Source organism: Mustela lutreola, chromosome 1 (assembly GCF_030435805.1).
Source record: "Mustela lutreola isolate mMusLut2 chromosome 1, mMusLut2.pri, whole genome shotgun sequence".
Lineage (NCBI taxonomy): Eukaryota > Metazoa > Chordata > Mammalia > Carnivora > Mustelidae > Mustela > Mustela lutreola.
This window is the reverse complement of record NC_081290.1, coordinates 287,732,673-287,759,079: the sequence shown is the minus strand read 5'-3', so window position 1 is coordinate 287,759,079 and position 26,407 is coordinate 287,732,673. Positions and strand designations below refer to the sequence as shown.

The window sequence follows — 26,407 nt, the reverse complement described above, 5'->3', positions numbered from 1 at the left end:
GGTTCTGCTGTCAGCCCGCGGTCTACGGGACACCCGCTGCCTTGGATCCGGATCGGAAACCTATAAACTCAGGATACATTTTAATGTTTAAGAAAAAAAAAAAAGTTTCTGTTTCTTTTATTGGAAAGTTCTAGAAACAAGGATAAAAGCCCTCTTAAGAAGCAGATCTGGCTTGCGGTCTGCGACAGGAAGCCTGCGGTTCGGGCTGAAAACATTTTGTTAGACAACCTGCCGGGGGACTTCCCTTCCAGGCTAGAAAGTCACAGAAGAGCACAGGGTAAACCGTCAACAAACATGCCAAGACCGGCGCTTTCTGTTGACGGCACCCGCCAGGGCTCTGCCCTCCCGGGGTGGGGGTGGGTGGGCATGAAGCCTCTCACCTTTGCAGTGGGCGTAGGGCATAGTAAGCGTGTAGTCCTCTGCCCGGTTCAGGAAGGTGAGTGTGGCCTTGCCGTCCAGCAGAGCCGACAGCGAGTTCCCTGCAGACGTGGGGTGGTGGGTGACCAGGGAGTGGACATGGCCCTCAGGACCTGGGCGCCCACCTCCTAAGTCACTTCTAGCAGGTGCAAAGGGTCCCCAGTCCCTCCAGCCGGGTGACCGTGGGGCCGCTGGGCTTCTCTACCTGACCTGTGGGTCACTGCACCTCCCTGAAACTCAGATTCTGGAAAAGCCCACCCCCCCACCCCCGCCCCAGCCAGGACGTACATGGCCCGGCTCCCAGGGAGGGCTTCTCAGGGTAGAGGCTGCATGCAAACCCCTGCTCTGACTGTCACCACCCCCCAGAGCGGGGACAGGCCCCCACGGAACTTCTGTGGCCTTGGAACTATTCCACTCTGTGCTGACATGGGGGCCACCAGCCACGCACGGCCACCCAGCACGCAGGATGTGGCCGGGCCATCTGAGCAGCTGCGGCTCATGTTCCTTCATTCTGATCTAAAAGCCACACGTGGCTTGTGGTGCCTGTTCACACAGGTCACTGAGCCACTCCCGTGGCTCAGGAGTGGGGGCCCCACGGGCTGCGCCTGGCTTCAGGAATCTTGACTCCAGGTTCTGGGCACCTCACTGCCCACGCGGTTCCTGGCCCGCAGAGGTGGGAAGGGACATAAAGCCGGCCACTGCCTTCGGGGGCCCAGCCTTGCCCCCATGTCCCACAGGCTCTGGCAGAGCCCGGGGAGCCCCCGCTCACCGTAAAACCGGGACTTGGCCGTGATGCTACCGCTGATGCAGAAACCGTCCCTCCGGTTGCTGACGTGGAAGGCGGACACAGGCGGGTGGTGGGATACCTGTGAGCAGAGAGGTGCTCTGGGATGGCCGGGGGGAGGGGAGAGCCTGGCTCCCTCTGCCCCGTGGCGTGGGGCCACCCCCACACTCACGCCGGCTGCCCGGGGAAGCAGACACGGAGTCGTGGGCCAGGTGGCGATCTGCAGTGCCCCAGGGGAACGGGAGGCTCCCCACCACCCACCACCCCCCACTCCCCACCCGAGGAAACACTTCCTGCTGTCACAGCGCTGGGCCTGTGTCTCCTGGGGGAACCCCCAGAATGCAAGCAGGGCTCAGACTCCGCCCACTGTGGAGCCCAGTGTCCAGGTGGGGATGGGGAGGGCTTGCCTGCTCCGCGATGTAGAAGGTGTGGCTGTTGGTCTGGGGGTGGAACCAGCAGCAGCGGAAGGTCTCTCCCAGGATGGGGTTGTAGGGCTTCTTGATCCCCTGCAAGCAACGAGTGGAAAGCTCCTGTGAGGACCCACGCAGGATGGGGTGTGGAGCGAGGGCCAAGGTGGGGGCTGCCCACTGCCCACACCTCAGGTGCCCACGGGGAGGGCCCACTACCCCTCTGGACGGGAGGGCCTGGTCTGACACCAGCATGGGGGGCCTCACCCCACTTGTGCTCTGGGGAGAACGTGCATTGCCCTCAGTTCACGTCCTGGGGGCAGCCTCTGAGATGTCCTGTCTAGTTCTTGGCTGCCGGGGGGACCTGAGACCCCTGGGCGTGCTGTCCCTGGACTTTGGATGGAAGGTGCCTAACCTGTTCAAGGCACCCCGTGGCTTCTACTGCCTGTTTGATAAAACCCCAGCTCCTGTCCCCGCCTCCTCTTCTGCCCTGCTCACCACCTTCCCGCTCTCCAGATGGCCCAAGGTCATCCCCACTGGGGGGCGGGGACTGCTCCCGCTCAGGACAGCCCGTCTTCCGGGGCTCAGACCTCCGATCTGGTGGGAGGCAGCCGACCGCCCCTTATGCCACCTGCCAGACATGTCCCTTTCAGCTGTGTGGGTGCCTCCCTTCCCCCATCCCCAACACCCTGTGCTCAGCGGGGTCTGCATTTTGGGTTCTCAAAAAGGTTTCCATGAGTATGAGACAAACCACGAAAACCACAGGTCCCAGGGGACTCCCCGAGGTGCAGGGTTGAAAGCCCCTTTCCTGGCACTGTTGTGAGTGCTTCTCCACGGTGTGCCAGTCCCGCTTGGGCCCTGCAGGGAACCAGGACCACCCCGGTAGGCCTGGCCTGGCTAGGGGGTCCCTGGGTGGTGGGTCAGGGCGCTGCCCCCATCTCTGAGGACCGGGGGCCACAGTGGGGACCATCAGGGTCCTTCCAGGCTGTGTGGGGTTGGCGTGGCCCCAGGCTCTCTGAGGGGCAGGAAACTGGGGCTGGGTGGGGAGAGCACACTGGGTCTCCCCTCTTACCTTGGGTTTCTTGTAGAACCCAGACAGGTACCACTGCAGCACCAGCTTGATGCGCCTGTAGGCGTCCCCCTCCAGAGCCGCCCTGGGAGAGACGGGAGACCCTCTCACGCCCTCCCGCCGGGCCACCCTCTTCCCCGACTGCTTTCCCTCCCCCCCCACCCCGTGGGTCACCCATGCCCCTCCTGTCCCTCCCAATCCGGGGGCAGCGGGGAGTTTCCTAGCTTCCCACAGAGACCCAGGTTCTCCACCTAACCAGAGGGCTGGGGCAGACAGGATGTTTCTGGCTCAGCCCTGGCAGGGTGCCTCTGCCTCCAGGCAGGCCTCCGGGAGCTCCCAAGCTCCCCAGGTCCGCTGCACAGGCCCCTGAGCCTCCGGCTCTCTCCAGCCTCTCCAGCCTGTAAGCGGCAGCTCGAGGGCACTGAGGCCAGGGTCCGGTACTCAGGACGCTAGAAGGTGCTGGGGACGGCCCCACAGTCATCTCTGATGGGGGGGCCCTGACTGGACACACCGCTGCCCCGCAGGACTGGGCCCACTAGGAGGGGAGCTGGAAGGGACTTCGGGCGGAGCTCAGCGGGGGGGCCCCTCCGGAAACATCCACAGTGGTGGGGGGAGATGCCGAGGGGCGTCTGGGGTCTGAGGGCGTGTGGGGCGGCCCCCGCCCGCTCACCTGGACAGCAGGTCGGCGTGGAAGTAGTAGTCAGAGAGCTTGTCGAGGAAGGAGCGGGGCTCCAGGACGAACGTAGGCAGCACCACGCGGGACAGGTCCATGCCCGGCCGCAGCTGCCGCAGCAGGACCCACATCAGGCTCTTGTTCTCCTCCGACACCGTCTCCACCTGGGACGCCTGGCCCAGCTGTTGGCAGAGGGGCTGCCGTCGGGCCCGGCCCCAGGCAGCCGCAGGGAGCGCGGCAGGCTCTGGCTGCGGGAGGCGCCCCTCCGAGGCCTGGCTGGCCTGTCCTGCCTTGTCCTGTCCCCGCCCTCCCTGGCAAGTGTCCGACCCCTGCCCGGACGGGCACGGGTGGGCTCAGACTGGCTTCTGGAAGAGGCCCGGAGCCGGATTTGGGCACAGGAGGCAGGGAGCGTCCAGGCTACCCGTGTGCCCCTCCTGCTCCCCATGCTGACTCCCCGCACTGGCCCTGGGACCCACACTGTGGTCGCCCTGGCCTTACCGAAGGGACACGTGACTTGCCCAGGCTCACACAGCTGGCATGAGGCCAAAGTGGGACGTGAACTCAGGGCTGTCCGCTTGTGGCCCGACGGCAGCCGCCCCCAGAGAGGATCAGGATCCGTCACGACCCTGCTGGGCCGCCTTCGAAAAGTTGCTTTGCCTCTCTGTGCCTGCACACCTGTCCTGGGATCTCCTGCCAGGTCCCCCCGGCCCCCTCGTCCGTGCTCAGCCGAGCCTGCCTGTGCTCAGCCTCAGAAGGGTCCCCCGGGCTGCCCGCTCTCTGCCTCAAGCCCTTCGCCGGCATCATCTAGCCCCATCATGGGCCTGTCCCTACTCCCCGCTGCTAGGCTCCTGGTGGCTCTTCTCCATGGCTATCCAGGAGCAAGGCCCCCCTGGAGCAGCCTAGTGGGCCCAGGGCTTCTCCCTCTATCCCTTGGGCTTCTAAAGGCCTCGCCTGGACCCGAGGGGGCCCCGCCTAAACTGCCCCAGTGGTCTTCCCAGCACCCTCAGCCGAGCCCTCACGGCCCACCCACACTCTCCGAGTTGTGGCCCCCCGATCTGCTCCCCCAGCCTCGGGGGCGCGGCAAGCACCCCCTCACCCCAATTCAGGGAGGCGGGTGAGGTGCAGGGCGACACCCGGTTCTCCAGGGGGTGGGCTCTCACCTCCCCGAACTCCTCGTGGACCTGCTCCACGTACGTGGTGCCCCTCGGCACGGGGCCCTCCAGGGTCTCCGACTGGGCGCTCCCGCTCCCGATCGTCTTCCCGCTGTGTTCCTGCGTCTCGTTATCCGACTCCTCCGCGTTCTCCCGCTCTGACTTGTCTGAAAAAGCGTCATTCTCCAGGGAGGACCCGTTCAGCCTGGAGGGGCACAGCGCACCATGGGTCCCCCCGGTCAGAGGCACGGCCCGGGTGCCCCCAGCCCCTGATCTGAGGTTTGGGGGACCAGACTCCCCGGTGCTTGGCCCCGCCCACATACTAGGAGACCCCACGTAGGAGTCCCAGCAACAGCCAGGGTCCTGGGGTCCCCAGTAGGCAGGAGACCCGGGCTTCTTGGAGGGACCAACCCTTGCCCGCCGCGCCCCTGCTCACGGGCATAGGTCCTGGTCATGGATGGCGGCCGAGGGGGGCAGCCCACAGAGCGAGGCGGGTGACGCATCTGGCGAAGACCCAGGCTCCCCGTCGCGGCCCTGCTTGCACGTGCTGAGTCGCAGGAGGCTGGAGCAGCGCAGGGCCAGCTCCAGGGCGTCCAGCCAGCAGCGGCCTGCGGGGCGGCATGCAGTGAGCCCACTCCACACCCGGGGGGAGGCCCCTCCTCTGCCAGGGACGCCCTGTCCCTTCCCCATCCTCCTGGGACGCAGGGACTGCGGCCGTGGGGGGGGGTGGGCTGGGGGGTGCAGACGTGGAGGACGGGGGCTCAGCTGGCAGGCCCGGGTCGGGGGGACGCCTGCCCTTGACAGGACGCTCCCAGCACGCCCTCGAGGTCACACCTTAGCAAGACTCAGAGCCCAAATTCCACCCAGACACCCGCCGCTTCTGCACACAGAGTCGGGGAGGAGGCCCTCCCTCCGGAGGACTGCCTGCCACAGGTCTCAGGGGCCACGGGGGCTCCCACGGGCCTGGAACACAGGCCCGGAGGGTGGGTGGCAGGCTGGGGAGGGGCCTGGAGCGTCCTGGAGGGCTGGCCGGGGCCTCCGAAAGTCAGCTCCAGAGGCTGGGCCAGGAGTGCAGCGAGTGGACCCCGGGGCAGAGCCACCGAATCCCCCCAGCCCTGCTGCCTTCCTGGTGGAGGCGGCCAGGGGGCTCAGCCAGCACCACCTCTGTGTCCCCGGGGTGTTAGCAGCTGTGGGGCCATGTGTCCACTGAGGTGCCCCTGTGTCCCAGGGAGGCAAGGGTTTGCAGGGCTGGTGGCCCTGGTTCTCACGGGATGTCACTGCGGGCCCAGCCTGGGCTGAACATCGTGGGGGCAGAGGAGGTTGAGAGGAGCAGCCCCAGCAGGACACCAGCTCTGCAGCTGCCACAGAGGACGAGCCTCCCCGCACTCTCCCATTCCGAGGCCCCCTCCTCGTCCTCCGGGGAGCCCGCCCTCACACCCGCAGGGGCCGTGGGCCCCTCCCTCCCTGCCCACGCTGTCCAGGCCCATCAGGGACCCAGCTCACGCCACAGCCCCATCGGCCTCGTCTAACGGCTGCTTTTCTCTCCCCTCAGAATGTGGGCTCCGGGAGAGCATGACGGGTCCCTCCCGGAGCGTGGACGTGGTGTCTGTCCACCAAGGGGTGGCCACCACCAGCCCAGGGCTCTGGGCCCTGAGGGCCAGGAAGGGGGCAGCCGCGTTACCCGGAGCAGCCACTGGAGGGCGCCCCAACAGCGTGCGCGGCATCGGGGAGTCCCGGGAACTTGGGATCCCATCCAGGCTGTGGCTCTCCTTGCTGGCAGGTGGCCGAGGCCCCGATTCGTCACATGTGGGTAGAACCTCCTGATTCATGGGTGCCCGGCAAGCGCCTGGCATGCAGTGGCTGTGACCTGGCAACTTGAAATCAGGTCATGCGGTTCTCCTAACACCCGTGGAGCCGGGCCCTACCGTTCCTGTTTTACTTTCGGGAAACTGAGGCCCTAGGAGGTACTAGCGAGTGGCAGGCCTGCCCGACTCAAGCCCAGGCTTGTCCTTCTCGGGGGGCAGTGGAAGCGCCTGAACAGCAGCCCCGCACACCTGCTCTACAAGCCGGCTGCGGTGCTCTCCTCCCTCAGGGTCACTGGGCAGACCCACAGGGCAGGCGGGGACTCACCGTCCGACTCAGAGGCGGCCCTGAAGATCAGGTAGCTGCTGGGGAGGGGCTGCGTGATGGAGCCCACGCTCTCGCCCTTGGGGCCCTGGGGAGACAGAGACCCGGCGTCACCCGGGGGGGACACCCAGGGACTGGGGGACACACGAGTCACGTGCACACCCACGCCGACACACATGGGGCCGCAGACCCGCCAGGCGGGGCCAGGCACCCGGCGACAGAGGGAAGGACCCGCTGGCTCCCTGCTCGGCCCCTGAGCCCTGGGCGCCTGTGCTAGGGTGGCCAGAATCAGCCCGCTTCGCTTCAGATCTCAGAGAAAGACCAGAGCAGAAGAGCAGAAGCGTCACCCGTGCACTATTGGGGACACACTCACACCAACAGAAACGATTCGGTGCATCCGAAATCCTAATCTAACTGGGTTTCTGGGTTTCATCTGATAACCGGACCCCCGTGAGTCCTGGGCCAGGAGCAGCAGCTCACACGAGAGACCCACCCTGCAGCCCCCACACCAGAGTGGTGACGGGCCCAGCTGGAACGCCGCCCCCCAGGGCCTGCCTCCCAGGGGTCGTCCCCCGAGGCCCCACTCCTCCCCTGGGGCCCGCGCCCTGGACCCCGGGCCCCCGCGGTACCTTCACGGCCCAGACGGACTGGTCCAGTGGGTGGAAGAGCTTGAAGCAGAAGCCGTCCTTCTTGGAGGGCCGCTCGATGAGCTCGCAGCAGTGCAGCAGGACGGTGCCCACCCACTGGCCCACCTTGGGCGTCTTGTAGATGAGCAGCACCCCCGGCTTCAGCACACACCACAGTTTGGTCCAGCTCTTCAGGGTCCCCCGGATCTGTGGGGAGGGGCGCCGCTGTCGGGGAGGCCAACAGCCCGGGGGGCACCTGGGCAGCCTGGGCGGGGCGGGGGGCGGCGCTGGGGCGGGCCGAGCTCTGTTCCGGCTTCGCAAGGAGCGCGGAAGCGGGAGCGCACGGGACGCGTGCACAGACGGTCGCCAGTCTGCAGACGGGCCTGGCAGCCGGGAGCAGACTTCCTGGGGAGGCCCAAGGCCAGGGTTAAGGCCTTGCCGGGGTCCCGCGAGCAGCCAGCCACCCGCGACTGTCGCCAGCTCTGGAAGCCGTGACACTCATCATGTCTTTTCTCATCCCCAAGAAATACCCATTTTGACATCTCATTTTTCATTCATAATTTTGTGCGTTGGGGGAAAAAGCCCATGTGAGGCCCCGGTCCTCACAGATGACCACGTGCGGACAGGCCTGTCCCTCTGGGCCTCTGAGACAACCCCAGGATTTGGCAGCTCTCCCCCGACTGCGGGGGCGCGCAGACACGTCCCCGGGACTCAGTAAGGACTGAACGCGGGCCTCTGACCCCAGCCCGAGAAGGCAGAGCGCAGCCTCCCCACCCCTGTGCCCCAACCCGGGGCTTAGTGCGCCTCCTGGGACCCCCATCTGCAGGCCGGGGCCCCCAGCTCAACCGGATATGGGGCGTCTGCAGATTGGAGCAGGTGGGGCCGAGGCCACATTGACGTGGCGGTGGCATCTGGACACAGGCACACAGGGCCACGTGGAGGCAGAGGCCGGGAGCTGCGTCCCGCAGCCCGGGGATGCCTGGAGCCCCCAGCAGCTCGAGGAGCCAGGAGGGGCCTCGCTAGCGCCTCTGGAGGCCTGAGGCCCTGCCTGCAGCTTGATTTCGGGCGCTGGCCTCCAGAACTGGGAGAGAAGGCCTTTCTGTCTTAAAGCCCCCGGCTCATGGTCCTTGGTCAGGGATGCCTCAGGACCTTGACACAGACCACAGGCCCAAACATGCTGAACTGCTCCTGAGTGACCGTGGAGGTGGCCAAGCCCAGACCACACACCTGCCTGCCCCACGTACCTTGAGGCTGTCGGCCATGATGACCACGCTGGGGTCCGTCAGGGCGCTGAACAGCTGCTTTGTGGCTCGTTTCTTCTCCTGCCGGTAGTTCTCCTTCTGTGCCTGGACCCCGGGCACCCAGCAGGAACGTCAAGGGACAAGGGCCCGGCTGGCCTCCGTCCCACCCGCCAGCACCCCTACGATCCAGCCTGGGGCGGGGGAGGGAGGTCGGGGCAGGGAGAGGGGAGGAGAGGCAGTGTGGGGGCGGGGAGCTGGCCAGGACGTGGTCTGCCCCACCCTTTGGCAGGCTGGGGCATGATGACCTCGCTCGCCCATTCCTCTGGCATGGGACACCCTTGTGTCCCCCTTCCCGGGCCCGGGCCCACCTTGAGAGCTTCCTTCTTGGTGACCTTGGCTGTTGGGGACACACATTCCTTGTCAGAACCATTGTACAGTCTGTACTCTGCCTGCAAGAGAGACGCAGGTGGGGGCGGACGGGGCATCAGCACGTGGACTGGGGTATGCCGAGGAGGGGGAGGCGGACGGCCCGGTGGGCCTGTGGTCACAGAAAGCTGCTCCTGTCCCTCACCGCGCCACACCCTGTTCGGCTCAGCAGCAGCGCCGGGGGTGGGGGTGCAGAGACGGAGGACGCGGGGTAGCCAAGCACGGCACGTGCGCAGGAGCTCCGAGGTGCCCGGGGAGCATCCACCCCATCCCCGGCCATGGGCCCCACCTCTGGGCGGGGGGCCGCAGTGCAGTGGGGACTCTCGTCCCTGGTGCCCTGGGAGTGGCCCATGGCTGCGGCGAGGCAAGCGGACCGAGGAGATGGCTTGGCCTTCCTGGGCTGGATGTGCTGTGGGCCGAGAGCAGCAGTCAGGAGTCTGGGGCTGCAAGGGGCCGTGGCCTTTAACAGAGGGGAAACTGAGGCCCGGGCGTGGTGAGGGCAGCCAGGAGGCAGGGCAGATCGAAGCAAGGCCTGAGTCCCGCCCTCTACCTGTCTCGGTTCAGCCCGTGGGTTGGAAAGCTTTCCCATGTTTAAGTGGTTGAAAAGAAAGTCAAAGAGTCTTATTTTGTGAGACGTGAAAATCCTACGATTCGTGGCTGCTTTTTCCATGATGGCGGCATGAGCTCTTGAGACAGAGCCCGCGGGGCCACGAAGCCCCAGAGACTCGCTCTTGGTCCTTTCCAGAAAGCGCCAGCCTGCCCTGCGCTGCTCTCGGCCTGCCCTGTGCTGCTCTCTGGGCTGAGCGCCCTGGGCGTTCCCGCCACCGCCGTCCTGAGCCCCCACACAAGGGAGGGAGGCCCCGTCGCCCTGAGCCTCCGGCCCGCTGGAGCCATGGGCCCAGTCACTGTCCCATTTGACTGGCTGGGAAACTGAGGCCCAGAGAGGGCAAGAACCTCCCTGCGAGTCAGGACGCCGCAGGGCTGGGACCTGCACCCTTAGGCAGGCCGGTCGGCCCCACGGCGCCGTGTGCCAGGCATGGCTTTGGGCACCGGGGGCGGGAAGGAGACGCAGGCCACCCACGACTCTTGGAGCTGCGAGAGCCAGGGCTCTCCGTCTCGTTCTCCACATCCTGCAGATGAGGAGATACGGCACAGAGACGCTAAGAAGCCGCCCGGGGTCACACAGCTCCCAAGGGGCCGAGCTAGGACTGATGGCAGGAGGGACGGGGGGCCACGGGGACTCTGCTCTAGATGCTGTCTTTGAGCTAAAGCGGAAGTGACGACGTATATACCCACCGCTGGCCGCTGACAGGCCTCTGGGGGCCGGGGCTGACCCACGGAGGTGCCCCCAGAGTCCTCCTGGGGAGCTGGGCCTCTCGCGCCCAGCGCCCCAGCACCCTCACGCAGGCTGTGCCCCCAGGCTGGAATGCTGTTCCCTGCTGAGGGAAGCCCCTGCTCCCCCCTCAGGCCCCTCCCAGCCACTCCCCAGGACGGGGAGGATGGCTGTGCCCGCCCTGCTGGCCCCTGAGCCCTAGGTTGTACACCTGCCCATGGCCAGCCTAGTACTGCTTGTGACGAATGCCATGAGGACCATCCTGTTTGTCTTCTACAGTTCCTACCGGGGCAGTGACAGCCCAGCACACCCCGGGCACGGCAGCGGGGAGTGTGGCAGGCATCTTGAACGAATGGATGAATGCGTGAGGGAACCTCCGCCCAGCTCTCCTCCAGGCGGGGCTAGGTGCCGCTGTCCTTGCTCCGGGCAACAGAGGATGAGAAGCAGGCTCCGGGCCTGGGGAAGGTGGGCGGGACAGAGCGTCCGTGCCCCAACTCCCCGTGGGCCTCCGTCCTGCAAGGCCACTCGGGCTCCAGCCACCACAGCCCTGCCTGGCAGCTCCTTTGTCCTCGGGGCCACCCCGGGACCCAGCCCAGGCCTCCTGGGCCCTACCGCGCCCACCGGCACACTGCTGCACATTGAGGCACAGCGAGGTGACATAGCACCGTGACAACACAGTGCAGAACGCAGGAGAAACGCAGACCAGAGCGGGGACCTCCGGAGTCTGACCGCAAACGCGCAACCTGTAAGTGACTTCAAGAAACCGTCTGCACTGCAATCACACACCTGACAAGGATCTGGTGTCCAGCAATCTGTAAAGAGCTCTTACAACCCAACAACAACAATTCAAAGACGGGCAGAGGACCCGAACAGACATGTCTCCAAAAGAGGCCTACGATGGTCGAGAAGCACCAGTGACAGGTCACTGGTCACTAGGGACATGCACATCAGAACCACAGAGAGACCACCGCACACCGCTGGGACCACTCCAGTAGCGATTAAGGAAAGACCCGGAAAATCCAAGTATGGTGCGGCTGTGAGAACAGGGAGCCCTCCCTCCGTGCCGGTGGGGCTGTGAAATGGTGCAGATGCTGTCTGTGCGGGCGAGTGGAGCAGCTCCCTGAAAAGCTAAACACAGAAAGCTTGAGAAGTCCACGTGACCCGGGAGCAACCCCGGGCCCACGATCCTGGTCTTAGGGGCTCCTACACGGCCCAGGGGCTGAAGAACAAAGACAGCCCAGATGCCTGCCAGTGGATGGAGGGACCAGACTGGTGTGGGCCGTCCACACCGGGAGGAGACTCGGCCCCACACAGGAGCGGGGCACGGCTACACGCTGCGGACCGGGGGGTCTTGGAACAGGCTCGGAGGACGGAGCCCACACTCGCCGCACGATTCCATCGACACGAAACCTGCAGACAGGCAAGGCCACGGCCACGGGAGGCGGAGTCAGGGCCACGTGGCTGGTGAGGGGGCGGGGTTTTGGGCTGGGGGACCCGAATGTTCTGGAACTACACAGAGGCGGCGATTGCAAGGCATTGCAGACGCAATGAATGTCCCGGAACCCACTTTCAAAGGCTGGTTTTAGGACCCTCGGATTCCACCTGACAAAAAAGATGGAGCACCACCCTAGCCTGTGTCTTTCTCGGGCTGTGTCTCTGGCAGCAGCCCTGAGCCGCCCTTGGGAATCTGGGGGTGCACAGGGGAGCCCTCCCTTCCGCCTCCCACCCCAGGCTCTGGCGCTGCAACTCGTTTCGTCTGGTGCTGCCCCCCACCAGGACCAACGCACTCTCCGTGTGCCCTCCCCGGGCACCCCCGGCCCCGCGGGCAGCTCAGACCTAATTATCGGATGCACGGGGGCTCAGGTTCGAGCCCAGTCACATGGGTCTGACGGTGTTTGTGTTTTATTGGGTTGTGGAAGGACGCAACTATGTTTTCAGTGTTTTTGTGCCAGAAGCTTGTATCTTAAAAAAATAAATAACCCGACTGCCGAGGGACCGATGCAGGGGTCAACAAAGTGTCCGTCCAGGCCACGAGGACTCCCCAGTCTTGAAAAGGCGGGACATTCTGACACCAGCCAGCGCCCATGGACCTGGGGGACGTGATGCGGAGCGAAACAGGCCACACACGGAGGGACAAATGCTGCAGCATTTATGTGTATGAGTATGAGGTCCCTAGGGGCGTCAAACGCCTCCGGAGAGTGGAAGGGGGTGCCGGGGCCGCGGGAGGGACGGGGTCGGGGTCTTATGAGACCGAGTTTTGTCTGGGGAGAGAGAATGTTCCGGTCACGGATGGGGGGCGGCTGCAAAACAGTGCGACGGTGCTTGACGCCCCCGAGCTTTGGGCTTAGAGACACACAGGTCAGTAAATTGGGGGTGTGCATATTTTACTGCAATGCAAAATGGGAAAAGAAAGTCTTAATTAGATAAAATAAGTAAGAAAATAAGTGTGCTTTGGCGGCTCCGCCCGCAGCGGGCTGCCCTGGTCCAGGAAGGTAAAAGGGAAACACAGGCTCCGGAGCGGGGTGCACCCCCCAAAGCTCTGGTTTCTTCTTCGCCTGAGGCAGACGCGGGGACAGGCCCCGCGAGCCGCAGCAAAGCCCCGTGTGACGGACGAGGACACGAGGTCCGAGAGCAGTGAGGCCGTCCCTCGAGAGCACCCGGGGCCGCAGGGGGCTGGGCAGGGGGACCTGGGGTCTGTCTGCACTGCTCCCCAGCCTCATCACCAGAACCGAGAGCCACCAACCCCCACCAGTGTCGGGGGCCCGACACCCTCTGGGGGAAGAAGGGTGTGCATGAAACCTGCCCGCGGTGCCCGGGGCCTCGGCACCCTCCCAGGGTGCGGATTCTGCCTGCAGGGGCAAAGCCAGGCCTGGGTGAAGAGGGGCTGGGCTGGGCAGCACGCGGCGGGTGGGCTGCGGGTGTGCGCGTGCTGCCAGGACTCGCCCTGACCCCTGCCGACGGGCGCCCCTGCTGGAGGGACAGCAAGTCACAGGCGGAGGGAGGCACGGCTGGTCCCTCGGGGGTGCCCTACACAGAGACTCCAAGGCCTCCTGTCACGGTACGTTCTGCCCCTAAACGCCACGAAGCAGCCCACCTTCTCCAGTTCCCGGCCTCCCCGCCCGTGTTATGCCAAGAAGGGGCCCCGGTAAACCAGCTGACAAGCCCTGTTTGTCCCTCTGTCCCTCGTCCCAGCCTCCCCAGATGCGGCGTCAAGAGCTGCTCCTCCTAGCACACACGGCTGGGGACGGCGGGCTGGGCCCGGTGCCCCGGCTCCGCCCACCCCCCAGCTACTTTCTGTTGTTCCCTGGGCAGACCCCTGTCCCTGAGCCCTCCCCCAGCCAGGCTCTTACCGGCGGCCCCTTTGTGGCAGAGCCCGGGGTCGGGGGCCCTTCATCTCTCGGCGGCAGCGGGCCGTTGGGCTCCGTGTCCTTCCCTGCAAGACAGTGGCCAAGGTGAGGACCAGGGCGCGGTGGGCCGACCAGCCCCTCCGGCGGGCACCCAGCCTCCCGTGAGGCAGAAGAGGGGTGGGCCACAGGCCCCCCCGGGCAAGGCAGCAAGCCAGCCGAGATCTACCACCACCAGCCGGGGTCCCCCGCCGGGAGGGACCCTGGAGCCGAGGCCCAGCTCCCACGACCGGCAGGAGGAGCCCAGGCACCCGGGGTGCGGGTGCAGCACGTCCTCTGGGGTCCCACAAGGCCAGGCTCCCCGCTTTCAGAGGAAGAATGCGGTGTCCAGTTCCGAGGCACGTGGTGGGTTCAGGGTGCCCGGACCATGCCTGGTGTCCCCTCTCAACCCTGACCCCCGGGGAGCTTGGCTCTCCTGGGGAAGCAGCCCGGCAAGTCTGGATTCAATCCGGGGGAAACGGGCACCCTTCCCCCGCCCCATCTATTCTGGAGCGGGTTTCCAGAGGGGTTTGAAGGGGACGAGGGTGGGCTCCGAGGAGGCACGGCGGGTACACCCTCCAGCTTACTCTGCTCCGGGAAGGGGGAGCACCGTCCTGGTGGGGCGGGCTGGGGGCGCAGGGGCTTTCTGCTCTGCTTCCAGGGCGCCCTTCCCTCCAGGCCCCTCAACTCAACGGCCTGTCCTGCCGCCGTCACCTCCCAGTGTGGGCGCTGCCTGCTGGCCTGGGACGACTGAGGGCCCTCGGAGCCCGTAAGGGAGGAGCTCTGTCCCTGCGGCCGTCAGAGCAGGGTACCGACCGGTCTGTCTGCTCCGTCCAGGCCTCCCTCCTCACCCCTGTCCCCAGGACCTGTCCGCTCTTCTCCCGGAGAAGGTCCCTTGCCTGCTGGGGCCGACACTACATGGGGAAGCCCCTCGGGGGTCCAAAGACCCCTGAGACTGGCCACCAACTGGGACCTATCCTTTCCCTCCCCGGGCTCCTGAGGACACGGTGGCAGAGAACGGAGGTCGGACGTATTTCCCCAGCCGTCCTGTGTCTCTGGCCCATGTCACCTGACAAGGCATCTTCGATGTGGCCTGTTTCCATAATCCATTGGATTTTGGGCGGGGGTCCCCAAAAGCCCCCAAGTCCTGACAGCATGTCGGCCTGAGGCTCTCCCGGAGTCTCCGGGGACAGGACGGACACCACAGCCAGGAAGGCCTCGGGTATTGCTCTCTTCCCTCCTCAGGCAGGCAGTGGGCGAGGGCCAGGGGGCTGGGGGAGGCCAGGCAGGGACAGCTGTGGGAGGAGGCGAGGTCTCCCAGGACGGGAGGAAAGGCCAGCCTCTCTGGGGGCAGCAGTCGCAGACAGGGACAGCACGCTCAGCTTAGGCTCCACTGGGTGGGCCGTGCGGAATCAGGTGATGGGGCACAGAGCACCTGGAACCAGGAAGGCACCAGCAGGTGCAGGTGACCTGTGCCCTGTGCCCGGTGGGCTCAGTGCTTTATCACCAGAGGCCTAAGAGCCCCAGTCTGGACTAGGGTACTAATATCCCCATTTTACAGATGAGGAAACTGAGGCCCGGGAGGTCCTGCTGCTGGCCCCAGGTGGCTGGGACTCAGGCTGCCTGTCCTGGGGGGCTAGGTTTGAGACCGCCCCTCTACATTGCCTCTCCACAGAGGAGTGCCCTCAGAGCTGGGGCCGGGGGGCCCCCTGCCAACCTCCACGGCCAAGAGACCATCACCTGGCCCCATGGTCCCAGGGCTCCAGTGCCCCGCTAACCCTTTGTTCACACGGCACAGCCCAGCCCCCGGGCAGGGGTTAGCCAAGCACGGCTGTCGCCCGCACGAGCTGGGACAGCACAGCGAGGAGAAGGGACCCGCCTGCGGTCACAGAGCCGCGCGCAAAGCCGGGAGGACCCAGGCCCCAGGAGCCGCCCCAGCCTGTGCCGTCCCCCAGCCCGTGCCGCCGCTGACCTGGGCTGAGGGGGTACAGCTCATTCTCCCCACCGAAGAGCAGGTTCCGGCTGAGTTTCCGGGGGTCGACTTTCTGGGGGGTGGAGGAAGGTGGACACAGTGAGAAGCGGCGGCGGAGAAAGGCCTCCTCCTTCATGGCCTGGGCACTGGGAGGCTTCTGGAAGGAAGGAAGAGACGCAGTCACACCTCATGTGCAGAGCAGGGGTGGCCCCAGGTGGGCAGCCTCCCACCCACCCTGACGGGGGGACAGAGGCACTTCCCGGGGCTGGGGGTGCGTGGCAGGGGTGACCCGGTCACTTGGGGCATCTCAGAAACAGACGAGGAGGTTTGGGGGGCCCGTGGGCCAGTGGGGGGCACTGAGCCCAGGGAAGGCCATGCCTGGGCTTACCAGGGCAGGCGAGGGCGGACTGGGACCCAGCCCAGCCGAGTGCGGCCCGTCACGGGTGCCGCAGGACCCCTCTCTGCCAGCGTCCCGCCCCCAGGCCCGGCTAAATGGGTTCTGTCGGACCCAGGCCACAGCCATGGGGACCTGAGATATGCCACTGACCCATGCCGGGCCTCCAGACCTTCCCTCCCTGGGGACGGGGCTCTCGGTGGGGAGGTGGCTGCTGGTACACACGGCGGGGTGGACGAGCGCTGCCCCCAGACAGGGAACGGTGAGGCCGCTGCCCTGGGACCCTGCGCCACGCACTCCCTCTGTCCTCCCGCTGCTGGGGCTCCTCCACGGGGGTCTCTGCTGCTGGCGCCCCAGCGGCTTCACACAGAGAGAGCAGAGGTGTGCAAAGCCAGGGGTGCCCTAATACACACTCTCCCCAAGGCCGGCACTCCTGAATAGGCTTCCTTCCCACCCCAAAGCCAGCCCGAAACAGCCCCGCGGCCGCCCAGACCAGCACTCCTGAGCGGGCCTGGGCCTCCTCCAGGGTCCCCCTGTCCCCTCACAGCAGGGTCCGGGGCAGGCCTGGCGCAAGCAGGTGACCAGTGACGGTAGGTCCCAGGGGCTGACAGCTCACGCTACAGATGGGGAAATGGCAGCTCGAGGAGCTAAAGGCCTTGCCCATGGTCACGGCCGGGGGTGGTGCCGGACAGAGACTCTGGCTCCCATTCCCGTGCTCCGTCCACTGCCTGAGGACCTGCTCGGGAAAGGCCCATGGAGCCGCCTCACTGCCAGGTCTGGGGCCTGGGCCGCCGCACTGGGTAGGCCCACGGCTTCCCGCCAGGTCCAGGACAGATCCCGGGGCCTCTTAGGACGGAGCTGGGGCCTGGTGGGAGAGAGGACTGCACAGGGCTTTGGGGGTGGGCAGGGTGGCCCCCAAGCATTCATGGCAGCCCCGGCCTGGGGTCAGAGTGAAGGCCCCCGGGCCCCCAGACCCTCCCTTCTTAACCTTGTCACCGGGTTGAGCTTGTGGCCGTCGTGCTTTGACAGACAGGGAAACGGGTTTTCAGACAGGGTGGGATTCTGGCCCAAGGTCAAGACAGCTACTAACTGGCCAGGCCCAAGCCTGAGGCCCCTGGGACCGACGGCGGAACCCCGCTCCCGCCCGCACTCCCATGCCTCGGCTCAGCGTCCAGCAGCCCGGGTACCAGGCCAGCAGGGTGGGCGTCTGGGCGGCGCACCCGTGCGCGGCAGGGTCAGCGGACAGGGGCAGCCTGCCAGGGAAGTCAGGCATGACCTGGACCTAGAGGGGCCCCCGGGAGAGCCATGAGGGCTGGTGGCACAGGCAGGCCTCCCTCCCCGGGGGCCTCTGCTAGGGCCTGAGTCTCGCCCACATCGCCTAAGAACGGCTCACAGCCGCCTCAGCTCCATGCAGGGCGGAGTGGGGAGGGCACGAGGATCCTGTGCCCTGAGAAGGGCACGACCTTCTCAGACCCTACAGCGGGCCTTCTCCTGGCACGGCTGATGGCCACAGGACTCTGGGAGCTCCCCCGCCCGTGCACCTGTGCCGTCCCTCCCCACCGTCCCACACCGTCTTCTCTCCCCCCGCACCTGCCATCCACCGGCTGACCCTTCCTTCATCATCCGCCTCTCTGTCCGTCCGTCCACCATCTGTCCACCGACCTCTCATCTCTCCCCCCTCCCTCCTCCATGGATCCTTCCGTCCTGTCAGCCGAGCAGCCTGATACCCCGCCTCCCCTCTCTTAGCCATCAGAGGTGACCCAGGTGACACCCTATCAGGCCCATCAGAGGTGACATTCAAATGACCTAATGCGGACACAGACGCCCTCCCCGCCGAACGCAGTGCGGGTGTGCCCCAGCGGGCGTCCCCTCTGTCCCGACGCCCCACCTCGGGCTTGGGCCCCCGGGAGCCCCCTCGGATCGGGCACGCAGCCCTCTTACTCAGTAGGGCCGCAGGGTCTCCACAGCGGCCTTGTCTTCCCACTGCCCGCCCCGGCTGCTGTGGACACTGGGTGCTTCTCTCCGCCGCGGTCGAGGCCGTTGGATCCACAGCAAAAGTAAATCCAGGTCACATCTCCCCAGCGGCGGAACACGGTCCAGACCCAATCCCCTCCGCGCCCGTCCCCCAGCCCCTCCACGGACTCCTTGTCCGGGCCACACGGGCCCCTTTCTGTCCCTGGGAAACGCAGAGCCCGTGCCCAAGGGCCTCCCTGGAACGCCCTGGCCCCCATCTCTGCCTGGTGGGGCCCTTCCCACACTCAGCGTCAATGCCCCTTCCCGGAGGGCTGCCCCCTCTCCCCTCACGTAGGCAAATTCTCCACATAGCACTGGGAGTTCAGAACCTTCAGTGTCCCTCTCTCGTGCTTTCCCCACAGGACGCCGCACACTCTAGGAGAGGGGGTGGCGTCTGTCTGTCCTGCTCACTGTCTATCCCACACAAGCCCGGAGTAGGGGCTCGCAGCATGGCCCAGGGCTCCGGGACCCCGGAGGTCCCTGCGGTGCGCCAAGGCCACACGACAAACGGCCCGTTCCTCCTTTCCTGCGGGTCAGGGGCGGATCCCAGAGAGGCGGCCAGGGTCGGTTTGGGAGGATTTGCAGCGCCGCCCCAGAGAGCTTCCTGTTCCCGCCTGCCTGCCAAGCCAGGTGTGGCGTGGGGCGTGAGCGTCAGAGAGCCCCGTGCGGCCAAGGGCTGAGCCCTGCGCTCTGGGTGCTGGCAGGGAGCAGGATGGGGGCCGGGGAACCGGACACCGGGAGGCTGCGGGCTGCCCGGACTACCGACCCGGACGCTGGGCGTCCTCCTCGCGGTGAAACCTGAAGGCCCACAGGCCCTGGGAGGGGCATCCCCACCCGCAGCCCACCCCGGAGCCTGAGGACAGGGAGAGAGGGTTGAAGAGGGGAGCGAGGAGAGATGAGGAAACAGCCCCCACAGAGCCAGCCCCCCCGCAGGGCTGCACCCACGATGGGCAAACCGAAGGCCCACCCGGGCTTGGGCTCCAGCTGCCCAAGGGTTCAGGGGTACCCCCTCCAGTCTCCCGCCTGGGGCATGAGAGCCCCCAGACATCCGTGGGCCACGCTCCCCTGTGGGGCTGGCCCGGAGCAGACAGGTACAGGTCAGACTCTGTCCCGGCCTGGGCCAGCCCCATGTTCCCGAGTTCAAACACTAGTTTGGGGACCTGCCAGGTGACAGGCTCCCTGATTCTGAGCCAGGGCCCATTGGCCGAGAGCGAGGCCTGGGGTGTAGGCACAGAGCCAGCACGGTGCCCTGCCCCCCACTGCAAGCTGCGTCCTGGGCAGTTTCCTGCCACCGAGCACAGTCCCCTCTACCACCACCCAGACGCCCACCCTCGGGCCGGAACAATGAGACCCTTATAAAGAAAGGTCACTGGTGCCTTATCGGGGCCCGGCAGGCGGGAAGCACAGCCTGGTTATCTGGGCCAAAACTCGCCAAGCCTCGGCTTTCAGTGGGAGGGCTGAGGCCAAGAAGGAATCCAGCAGAATCCAAAAGAACGAACTCACTTTCCATCCCCACCGCAGGCACAGAACTGAGGGGACAATTCTGAACACATTCCACCCCACAGAGGTCTGGGGGCCACACAGAGCTGGGGAGAAACGTCCAGACTCTGACGGCTATGGGCCTCTCTCGGCCGCGTGTACCTCCGAGCACCTGTCTATGAATGGAGGTTCCTCTCCGTCGCCGGTGGGAGCAGGAGACACGGGTGCCTGTGGTCTGGCCACTACCGCCACGGCCATGGCACCACCGACGTGGCTGTGCCTGCACTTTTGTCTGGACCCGGTGGCTTGTGAAAGGCTATGGGGAAAACACTCCGGAATCACGGAGCTGCTCAGGGATGAAGCCACGTGAGGCCACCCGTTTGGGTCTCCAGCCTCCCAGCCCACGGAGAGCTCGGCAGGTCCCAAGGTTCGTGACCCCGAGGACCCTGCCGGTGGGAAGCCTCGTGGGGCTCCGGAGCCCCCCACGGAGGCCGCCTCATGGTCTAGCCCAGCAATGAGGGAGGGCCCTTCCAGAGAGCAGACACCAGCAGAGGTTTCCAGAAGCATGCTGGGCTGGCTGCGGTCCCCGGGCGGCAGCGACCACCTGGGCTCAAACTGGGCCACGGGAGCTGCAGCCTCTTCAGAGCACCCACGTGCGTTTTGGGGTGTGGGAGCTGGTCCCTCGGGACCATGCCGTGCCCACCCTGATGCATCTGGGCCGGGGTGTTTGGGGCCTAAGGGGCTTTGGAGCTGGGGTGTCTCCAGTCCGTCCAGGGACGGGCCCCTCCATGCATGTCCTCCACTGCAGGGGTTGCCTACGGTACAGGAGAGATGGGGGCAGACCTCACCATCCTGTTTTCAAGATGCAGAAACCTAGGCCCCAAAGGGAAAACGGTGGGGGGGGGGGGAGGGCCCGCGGCGGGACCCGTTCCCGTGCCCTTTCTGGCGATGCAGCGTCAAGCCCCGAGTCCCTTCTGTACTTTGGAGGCCCAAGCCCAGGCCCAGAAAGGAGCGGATGGGGCCAGGCTGGTGACGGCAGGAGCCTGGGCAGGAGAGACACTTCCCAGATATGGCCGCCAAGTGTAGCTGGGCCCTGGGGAAGCGGCAGGAAGTGCTTGCTGACCCGGGTGTTCCCAGGCTGGCTCAGCCGGGCCATGTGGCTGGGGGTTGAGACCGGGCCCTGGCACGCGCCCGCCCGCCCTCCCCGGCACACACTGTTCCCACCCAGCTCTAGGGGACCCGGTCCCCCGGCAGGACTCCACGTGGTCTCCTGCAGGCCTGACCCCACCGTGTCCCTCCCCGACCCTGCCCTCTGTCCCGACAGCAAGGGCACTGATTTTCAGATGCCACCGCTCGGCAGTGGGGCTCTCTGGGGCAGGGGTGTGGTGGGGAGGGCGACCAGAACGGGGGCACTGGGAGGCCAGCTAGGCGACCCAGGCCTGCAGGGGGCCCCGGATCACTCTCAGTGTCCACGTCTGTAAGAGGGAGGGGGCTTCAGGCCCCACATCCTCTTCCAGGAGAGATGCTCTCACCCCCATCTTGGGGGGGCCTGGCCTCTGTCCTGGGTGGCCTCTGCTGTCCCCACCGGCCACTGCTGCCCTGGTTGTGGGATAGACAGGCGGTTTGCTGGCTGCCAGAGCGGGGCACGTGGCTGGAGCCGGGGACATGGCCGTCTGCAGCCCACGCTGCTCACCTCCCCTCCCCGCGGGCTGGAGCCTCGAGGCTGGGCGGGCTCTGACAGGAAAGCTGGACAAAGTGGGCCACCGGCTGCCAGGAGACGAAGCTCACGTGTGCCTCACTGTCCCCGAGGCTGGGACCCCGGGGCTGCAGACGGCCAAGCGCTGCTGACCCCAGGAGAGCCCCAGGAGCGCGGCCAAGCCTATGCTCGCCTCCAGACTCCCCCGCCTGGTCTCTTCCACGGCCCACCCCCTCGCCCCCACGGGACCCTCTGCAGCTGCTCCCGTCAGGGGACTCTGGGGCCAGCAGGTAGGCAAGCGTGGGGACCCTCCCTGAAGGAGCCAGGAAACAGCAGGAACAAGGAGGACAAGGACATGGGGCAGGGCGGCCGGGAGGAGGGAGTGCGGGAGCCCAACCCTGCTGGGCCCTGGACGGGGGCATCGGCCCTCGGCTGAGGAGTCGGGAGCAGGCCCGGGCTGGGACCCCCCTAGTGACAGTCCTACCGAGGACCAGCCTGTGCAGAGGAGAAGCCAGGCCGGGCCCCTCCGACAGCCCCCCATGCCGGGCCCCACCAGCAGGCTGAGCCCTCAGGCTGGTTTCTCCCCTCCCTGCTCAGATGGCGGCTTCCCACTCTGCACATCTCGCATCTCAGGACGGGGCGGCCCGCAGGATGGCCGGACCGTCCCGTGCCCTCTCTCCTCACGGGCTCTTGTGGCCTGTCTCAAATGCCAGCCTGCCTGGGCCCAAGCTGCTGGCACTGGGTGGGGACGCCCTGGCGCACTCGAGGAGACGGGCCCCCGATCTCGAAGGACCCCCTTTGTACAGCCCCTGGTCCCGGGCGGCTGGTTACGTGGGGTCTGTGGAAATGTGACGTCCAGCCTTCCCACCACAGAAATCCAACTGGTCTGTCCCCGAGGCCGGTCCAGGGCTGTGCCTGGAGCTTCACGGTGCCACCACGTCTGCCAGCCCAGCCTGGTCTTGGGGCCCTCCCCAGGCAGAAAGAGGGGAAGCCGGGACCTTGGGACAGGCAGTGTCCCCCTACCCACCTGTGGCACGGCATCAAGCCAGCGACTAGGAGGCTGCTGGGGGCTCCCGGCTCCCCGCCTTCTGGGCTTGCACCAGCCCCGCCCCCAACACACCAGGAAGACCCTGACCCGCACACGCAGACACAGTGCTCTTTCTTCTCACTTTCATCCCCAATGGGAGTGGGGGGAGGGGAGGGGGAGGCAGCATTCGGGGGTGCACTGCTTGCCAACACACGTGCACTATTACTGGGGCTAACACTAAGCCCGAAGGAAGGAAGCCCGGTGTGGGAGGAGCACAGGTGCACCGCGGGTCCCCGGGAGGCTCGGCGACAGGGCCCTTGGGAACCAGCGCGGTCTCCCTTCATAAGGAGCCGCGTCCCCACGGAAGCCACCACCTGGGGATGCCAGGCTGAGGGAGGGCTCAGACAGAGCTGGAGCGACCCTGGTGGCCGGGCCGACGGGCACACGGGGACCCTCGGTTTGCTCGCAGCCCCGGGGGAATCCGGGCCGGCGGACGCTGAGCGGTAATTACGCGGCTGTCATGTCCCAGAACTGGCCGCGGGCTCGGGCCGGGTGGGATGTCCCTGGAGCACAGTAGGATCTCGGCCGGCTCCTGCCCTGCCCCACTCTGGCTACAGCTGCCTCCCGTCCACAGCGCACCTTTGCTTTGCTAAGGTCCGGCCCCAGGAGGGCTGAGACAGGAGCAGGAGCAGGAGCAGGAGCCCGGGTCAACATGATTAAAGTTGCGCCCAGAACTAACTATTCAAAATACATCACAGAAGACACGTCGGACGGCTGCCCACCCGGCGGGCGATTCCACGGCTCCCTCCTTAATGCCTGGCTTCGGACTCATGGGCGTCCAGGTCGGAGGGGAAGGCTCCTTTCCTAATGAAGCCCCCACTCTCCTCTGCTGGGAACGAGGTCCAGACCTGGGCGGGAATGCCTCCCCGCCTTGGAGGGGCAGAACCCTGGCCCCCCGTTGTCTCCTCTGCTCCTACAAATGACGCTCAGCTCTAACAGCCTTAATATGGGTACCAAGTGCCCCGCCTGCCCCCTGAGCGGAGCAGAGCCCCTGCTAGCAGGGGCCACCAAGGCCTCCTCGCGGGTGGAAATGCCACCCAGAGCTGTGACCCCCTTTTGCCAACGGCAGGACGTGTCTCACGGACCCCAGACTCCCTTCCGCCCCAGCACACGGGTCCAGCCCCTCGGCCCCTGGTCCCCCACACAGTGGGGCTTCCAGAAGGGCTCAAGCTCATGCCTGCACAGCACGGAGGTGCACACAGGTTTCATGGGGTTCGGGGCTCGGTCACCCCTCGAGCCGCGTGGATGGAGGGGCCGCAGGGAGGCCTGGCTTCCCCGGATTCGGAGGTGAGTCCTCGCGTCAACCAGGAACTCCCTCCTCCCCCTCAGTCCCAGTTCTCACACGGCAGAAGGTCCACCAACGTGCGCACGCCACCCCTGCACTGCGTCCTCACCGGCCCCGGATGCGGAGTGAGTCAGAGGAGGGCGGCAGGCACGATCCCCCCACCCGGCCTCCCCCTCTGTCCAGGGGCTGGGAGGAGGAACGTCTTGAAAGCAAGACGACCCCAAATGCTCCCTTCTCCTGCCTTCTCTCCATTCCTCAGATGTGGTAACTGAGCCCCGAGGATGAGTGGACTTGCCCGGGGCATGGGGCTGCTTAGGGGAGGCCCCCGACCGGCAGCTCACCTAGGGCAGGGGATGCTGAGCCCCGGGGATCGCCCCACAGCTGCCGGGACTGTCCTGAGAGCCGGAGCAGAACAGAATGTCTGCGGGGCTGCCCACAGCCCAGCGCACCCACTATGTGCTGTGCGGCCGGGCCCTGCTGGTTCACGTTCAACCAGGGGAGCGGCTGAGCACACCTCTCCTGGGCGAAGCCGATGGGGTCTCACATGGCCCGAGGCCCCCTCCCTTCAGCCTCCAGCACAAGGCCTTACACCCCTGCTGACGGGCTGGGTGGGCAGCTGCTGGGGTGTGAAGGGAGCCCACTTTCTGGGCCCTTCTGGGGTAAGCGACTGTGGCAGCTGGTGGTGACCCCGAGTCGGGCTGCAGACGGCCCACAGCCCCGGCTTCCCCCGCCCCTCCCTGGCAGCATCTGGGGAAACTGGTTCCGTCAGGAGTCACGTGACTGGCGCAGAAAGCGAGCCTGCGAGTCTGGCAGGACCAGGCAGGCACAGAGCCAAGCACCCTCTTCCTGTCCTGCCACGGTAAGGGACTGTTCAGGAAGGTGACCTGGCATCTCCAGGGTGTGGTCGCCAAGTCTGCAGGCCCCCAGGCCCACCCACCAGCCCCCCGCCCCCCCGGGAGCCTATCATCCCAGTCCTGAGCCAAGCCTGCACGAGGTCGCCTGACTTCCTGCTAAGAAAGTGTCACGGCCTGACCCGAGAAAACAGGGGGGCTGGGGGACCATGCCAAGGGTCCCTAAAGAGGCGAAGAGAGAAATGAAAACAAAGGTCCACACAGCAATGCGAACACACATGTTCAAGACCGCCCAAGCGTGCTGGCAGCCCAGCCCCCCGCAGACCGATGGGGAAGCGCGCCGTGGCCCGTCCACGCGGGGACTCAGACTCACCCGCGAAAGCAACACGTCGGGGGGCGGGGCCGGGCGCCGTGCAGGAAGGAGCTGCGGCAGCGCTCGGTGAGGGCAGCTGCGTCTTCTTTAAAAAGCTGAATTTCACCATGGGACCCCGGCTCTCCCCAAGCTGTGTGGCATTGGCCCGGGACCCTCGAGCCTTTCTCTGGAGCACGGTGGGCACGCCCGAGCCCATTTTCCAGATGTTGAAACAGATGCCATCCAGCCCCAAATCCTGCCATCTGGGAGCTGTCCAGTGGAGTCACCGAGACACGGAGAAGGGTCCAGAGACCCCTGGAGAGCCGGAGCCCCAAGGCTGGGCCCCCCCACAGCTCTCAGGGCCGGGAATCTGAGCCTGCATTTTGGTCTGTTCCCAGACACGCGCTCACACGAGGAGATGACAAGTCCCAAGGCATGAAGCACCAGCAGGCACCTTGTGAACAGCAGGTGACAGCTGAAAATGACACCACGAGTGAGGGGAGGCCGGCCCCGGGTCATGATGTGTCCTTCCGGGTCGGGGTGGGCTTTACGGACACCTGCCCACCAGGTTGGGTACTGACAGCCCCCAGTCCCTCCATCAATGCCTGCCCTCGCAGACACCGCAGGGAACCCAGCCCTGGGCACGTGCCATTGGTCCAAGAAGCCTCAGCTCGGTGTCAAGAGACAGCCTATCCCAGCCCCTGCTGGTGATGCTTGGGGTCCCAGTGGTTTCCCGGCGCCAGGTGGGGTTAGATTCCCGGATCATCCGGGGTGTGGGAGGGCCCCCCATGGGGTGAGCACATGACCTCCCCTCCAGGCTCTCCTCTCTAACCAGGGCAGAATGCTGGACATCCCCCCAGAGCCAACGACAGCCGGTGGAGGTGGAGGCAGAAGGCCTGGAGGGCTCCCCCCAGGGCCCTGGCCCCCTCCTACTCCCCCAGTTGAGAAGCAACCCAGTGAGCCCCAAGTCCGGCCCCCGTGTCAGCCGCTGACAATAGAGGTGGCCGGGCGGGGCTGGGAGGGCGGCTCCACTGGGTCTCAAGGCTTCTGGAAGACATCTAACAAGTTTCCCTAAAGCGGGGTGCAGGAGTGTCCTGGGGCTGCCCGGACAGCTGGCCACTCGCTGGACAGCTTGGCTGCAGTCACTCATTCTGTCCCGGTTCTGGAGGCCAGAAGTCCCAACTGCAGGTGTGGGCAGGACCCTGCACTCTCTGGAGGCTCCAGGGGACGGTCCTTCCTGCCTCTCCCCTGGGGGGCTCCATGCGTCTGGAGGCTGTGGCCGGTCCCTCCAGCCTCTGCCTCCGAGGTCACGCGGCCCCGTCCCTGTGTGTCTGTCTTAAACTCCCTCTCCTGTCTCCCACAAGTCACTGGATTTAGGGTCCACCAGACAATCCAGGATGAACTCATACCGAGACCCTTCACTTTGGTCCGACTGTAAGTCCCAACGTACCAAGGAAGGACACCTTCACGGTCTGGGGTTAGGACGATGGTCTATCTCTCCGGGGGTCACCCTTCAACTCCCGGCAGGGCTTCCCAATGGAGCCTCCGGGATCGGGATGGCCCCTCACGCCCGCCTGGCCTAGGCTGATGACCTCCTGGGTCCTCTCACTGCTGCCGAGTGCCCTCAGCAGATCCAGCGTG

General features: G+C 66.2%; 1 protein-coding gene across 4 annotated transcripts in view; it reads right to left on the bottom strand.

Moving 5' to 3' along the window:
* Nucleotides 1-26,407, bottom strand: part of OSBPL5 (oxysterol binding protein like 5) — a 71,915-nt gene that overhangs the window by 7,130 nt on the left and 38,378 nt on the right. For 3 of the 4 annotated variants that reach the window (XM_059150716.1, XM_059150747.1, XM_059150726.1), the window contains exons 2-14: nt 15,610-15,766; nt 13,605-13,687; nt 8,864-8,944; nt 8,499-8,600; nt 7,258-7,461; nt 6,632-6,716; nt 4,938-5,109; nt 4,511-4,706; nt 3,348-3,532; nt 2,681-2,762; nt 1,609-1,707; nt 1,187-1,283; nt 381-479 (exon numbers count right to left, since the gene is read on the bottom strand). In XM_059150716.1, coding sequence (XP_059006699.1) covers nt 381-479; nt 1,187-1,283; nt 1,609-1,707; nt 2,681-2,762; nt 3,348-3,532; nt 4,511-4,706; nt 4,938-5,109; nt 6,632-6,716; nt 7,258-7,461; nt 8,499-8,600; nt 8,864-8,944; nt 13,605-13,687; nt 15,610-15,766 — 1,642 coding nt within the window. Of the gene's footprint in view, nt 1-380; nt 480-1,186; nt 1,284-1,608; nt 1,708-2,680; nt 2,763-3,347; nt 3,533-4,510; nt 4,707-4,937; nt 5,110-6,631; nt 6,717-7,257; nt 7,462-8,498; nt 8,601-8,863; nt 8,945-13,604; nt 13,688-15,609; nt 15,767-24,787; nt 24,806-26,407 lie in introns of those variants that run through there. The other variant, XM_059150737.1, reaches the window with a different exon arrangement.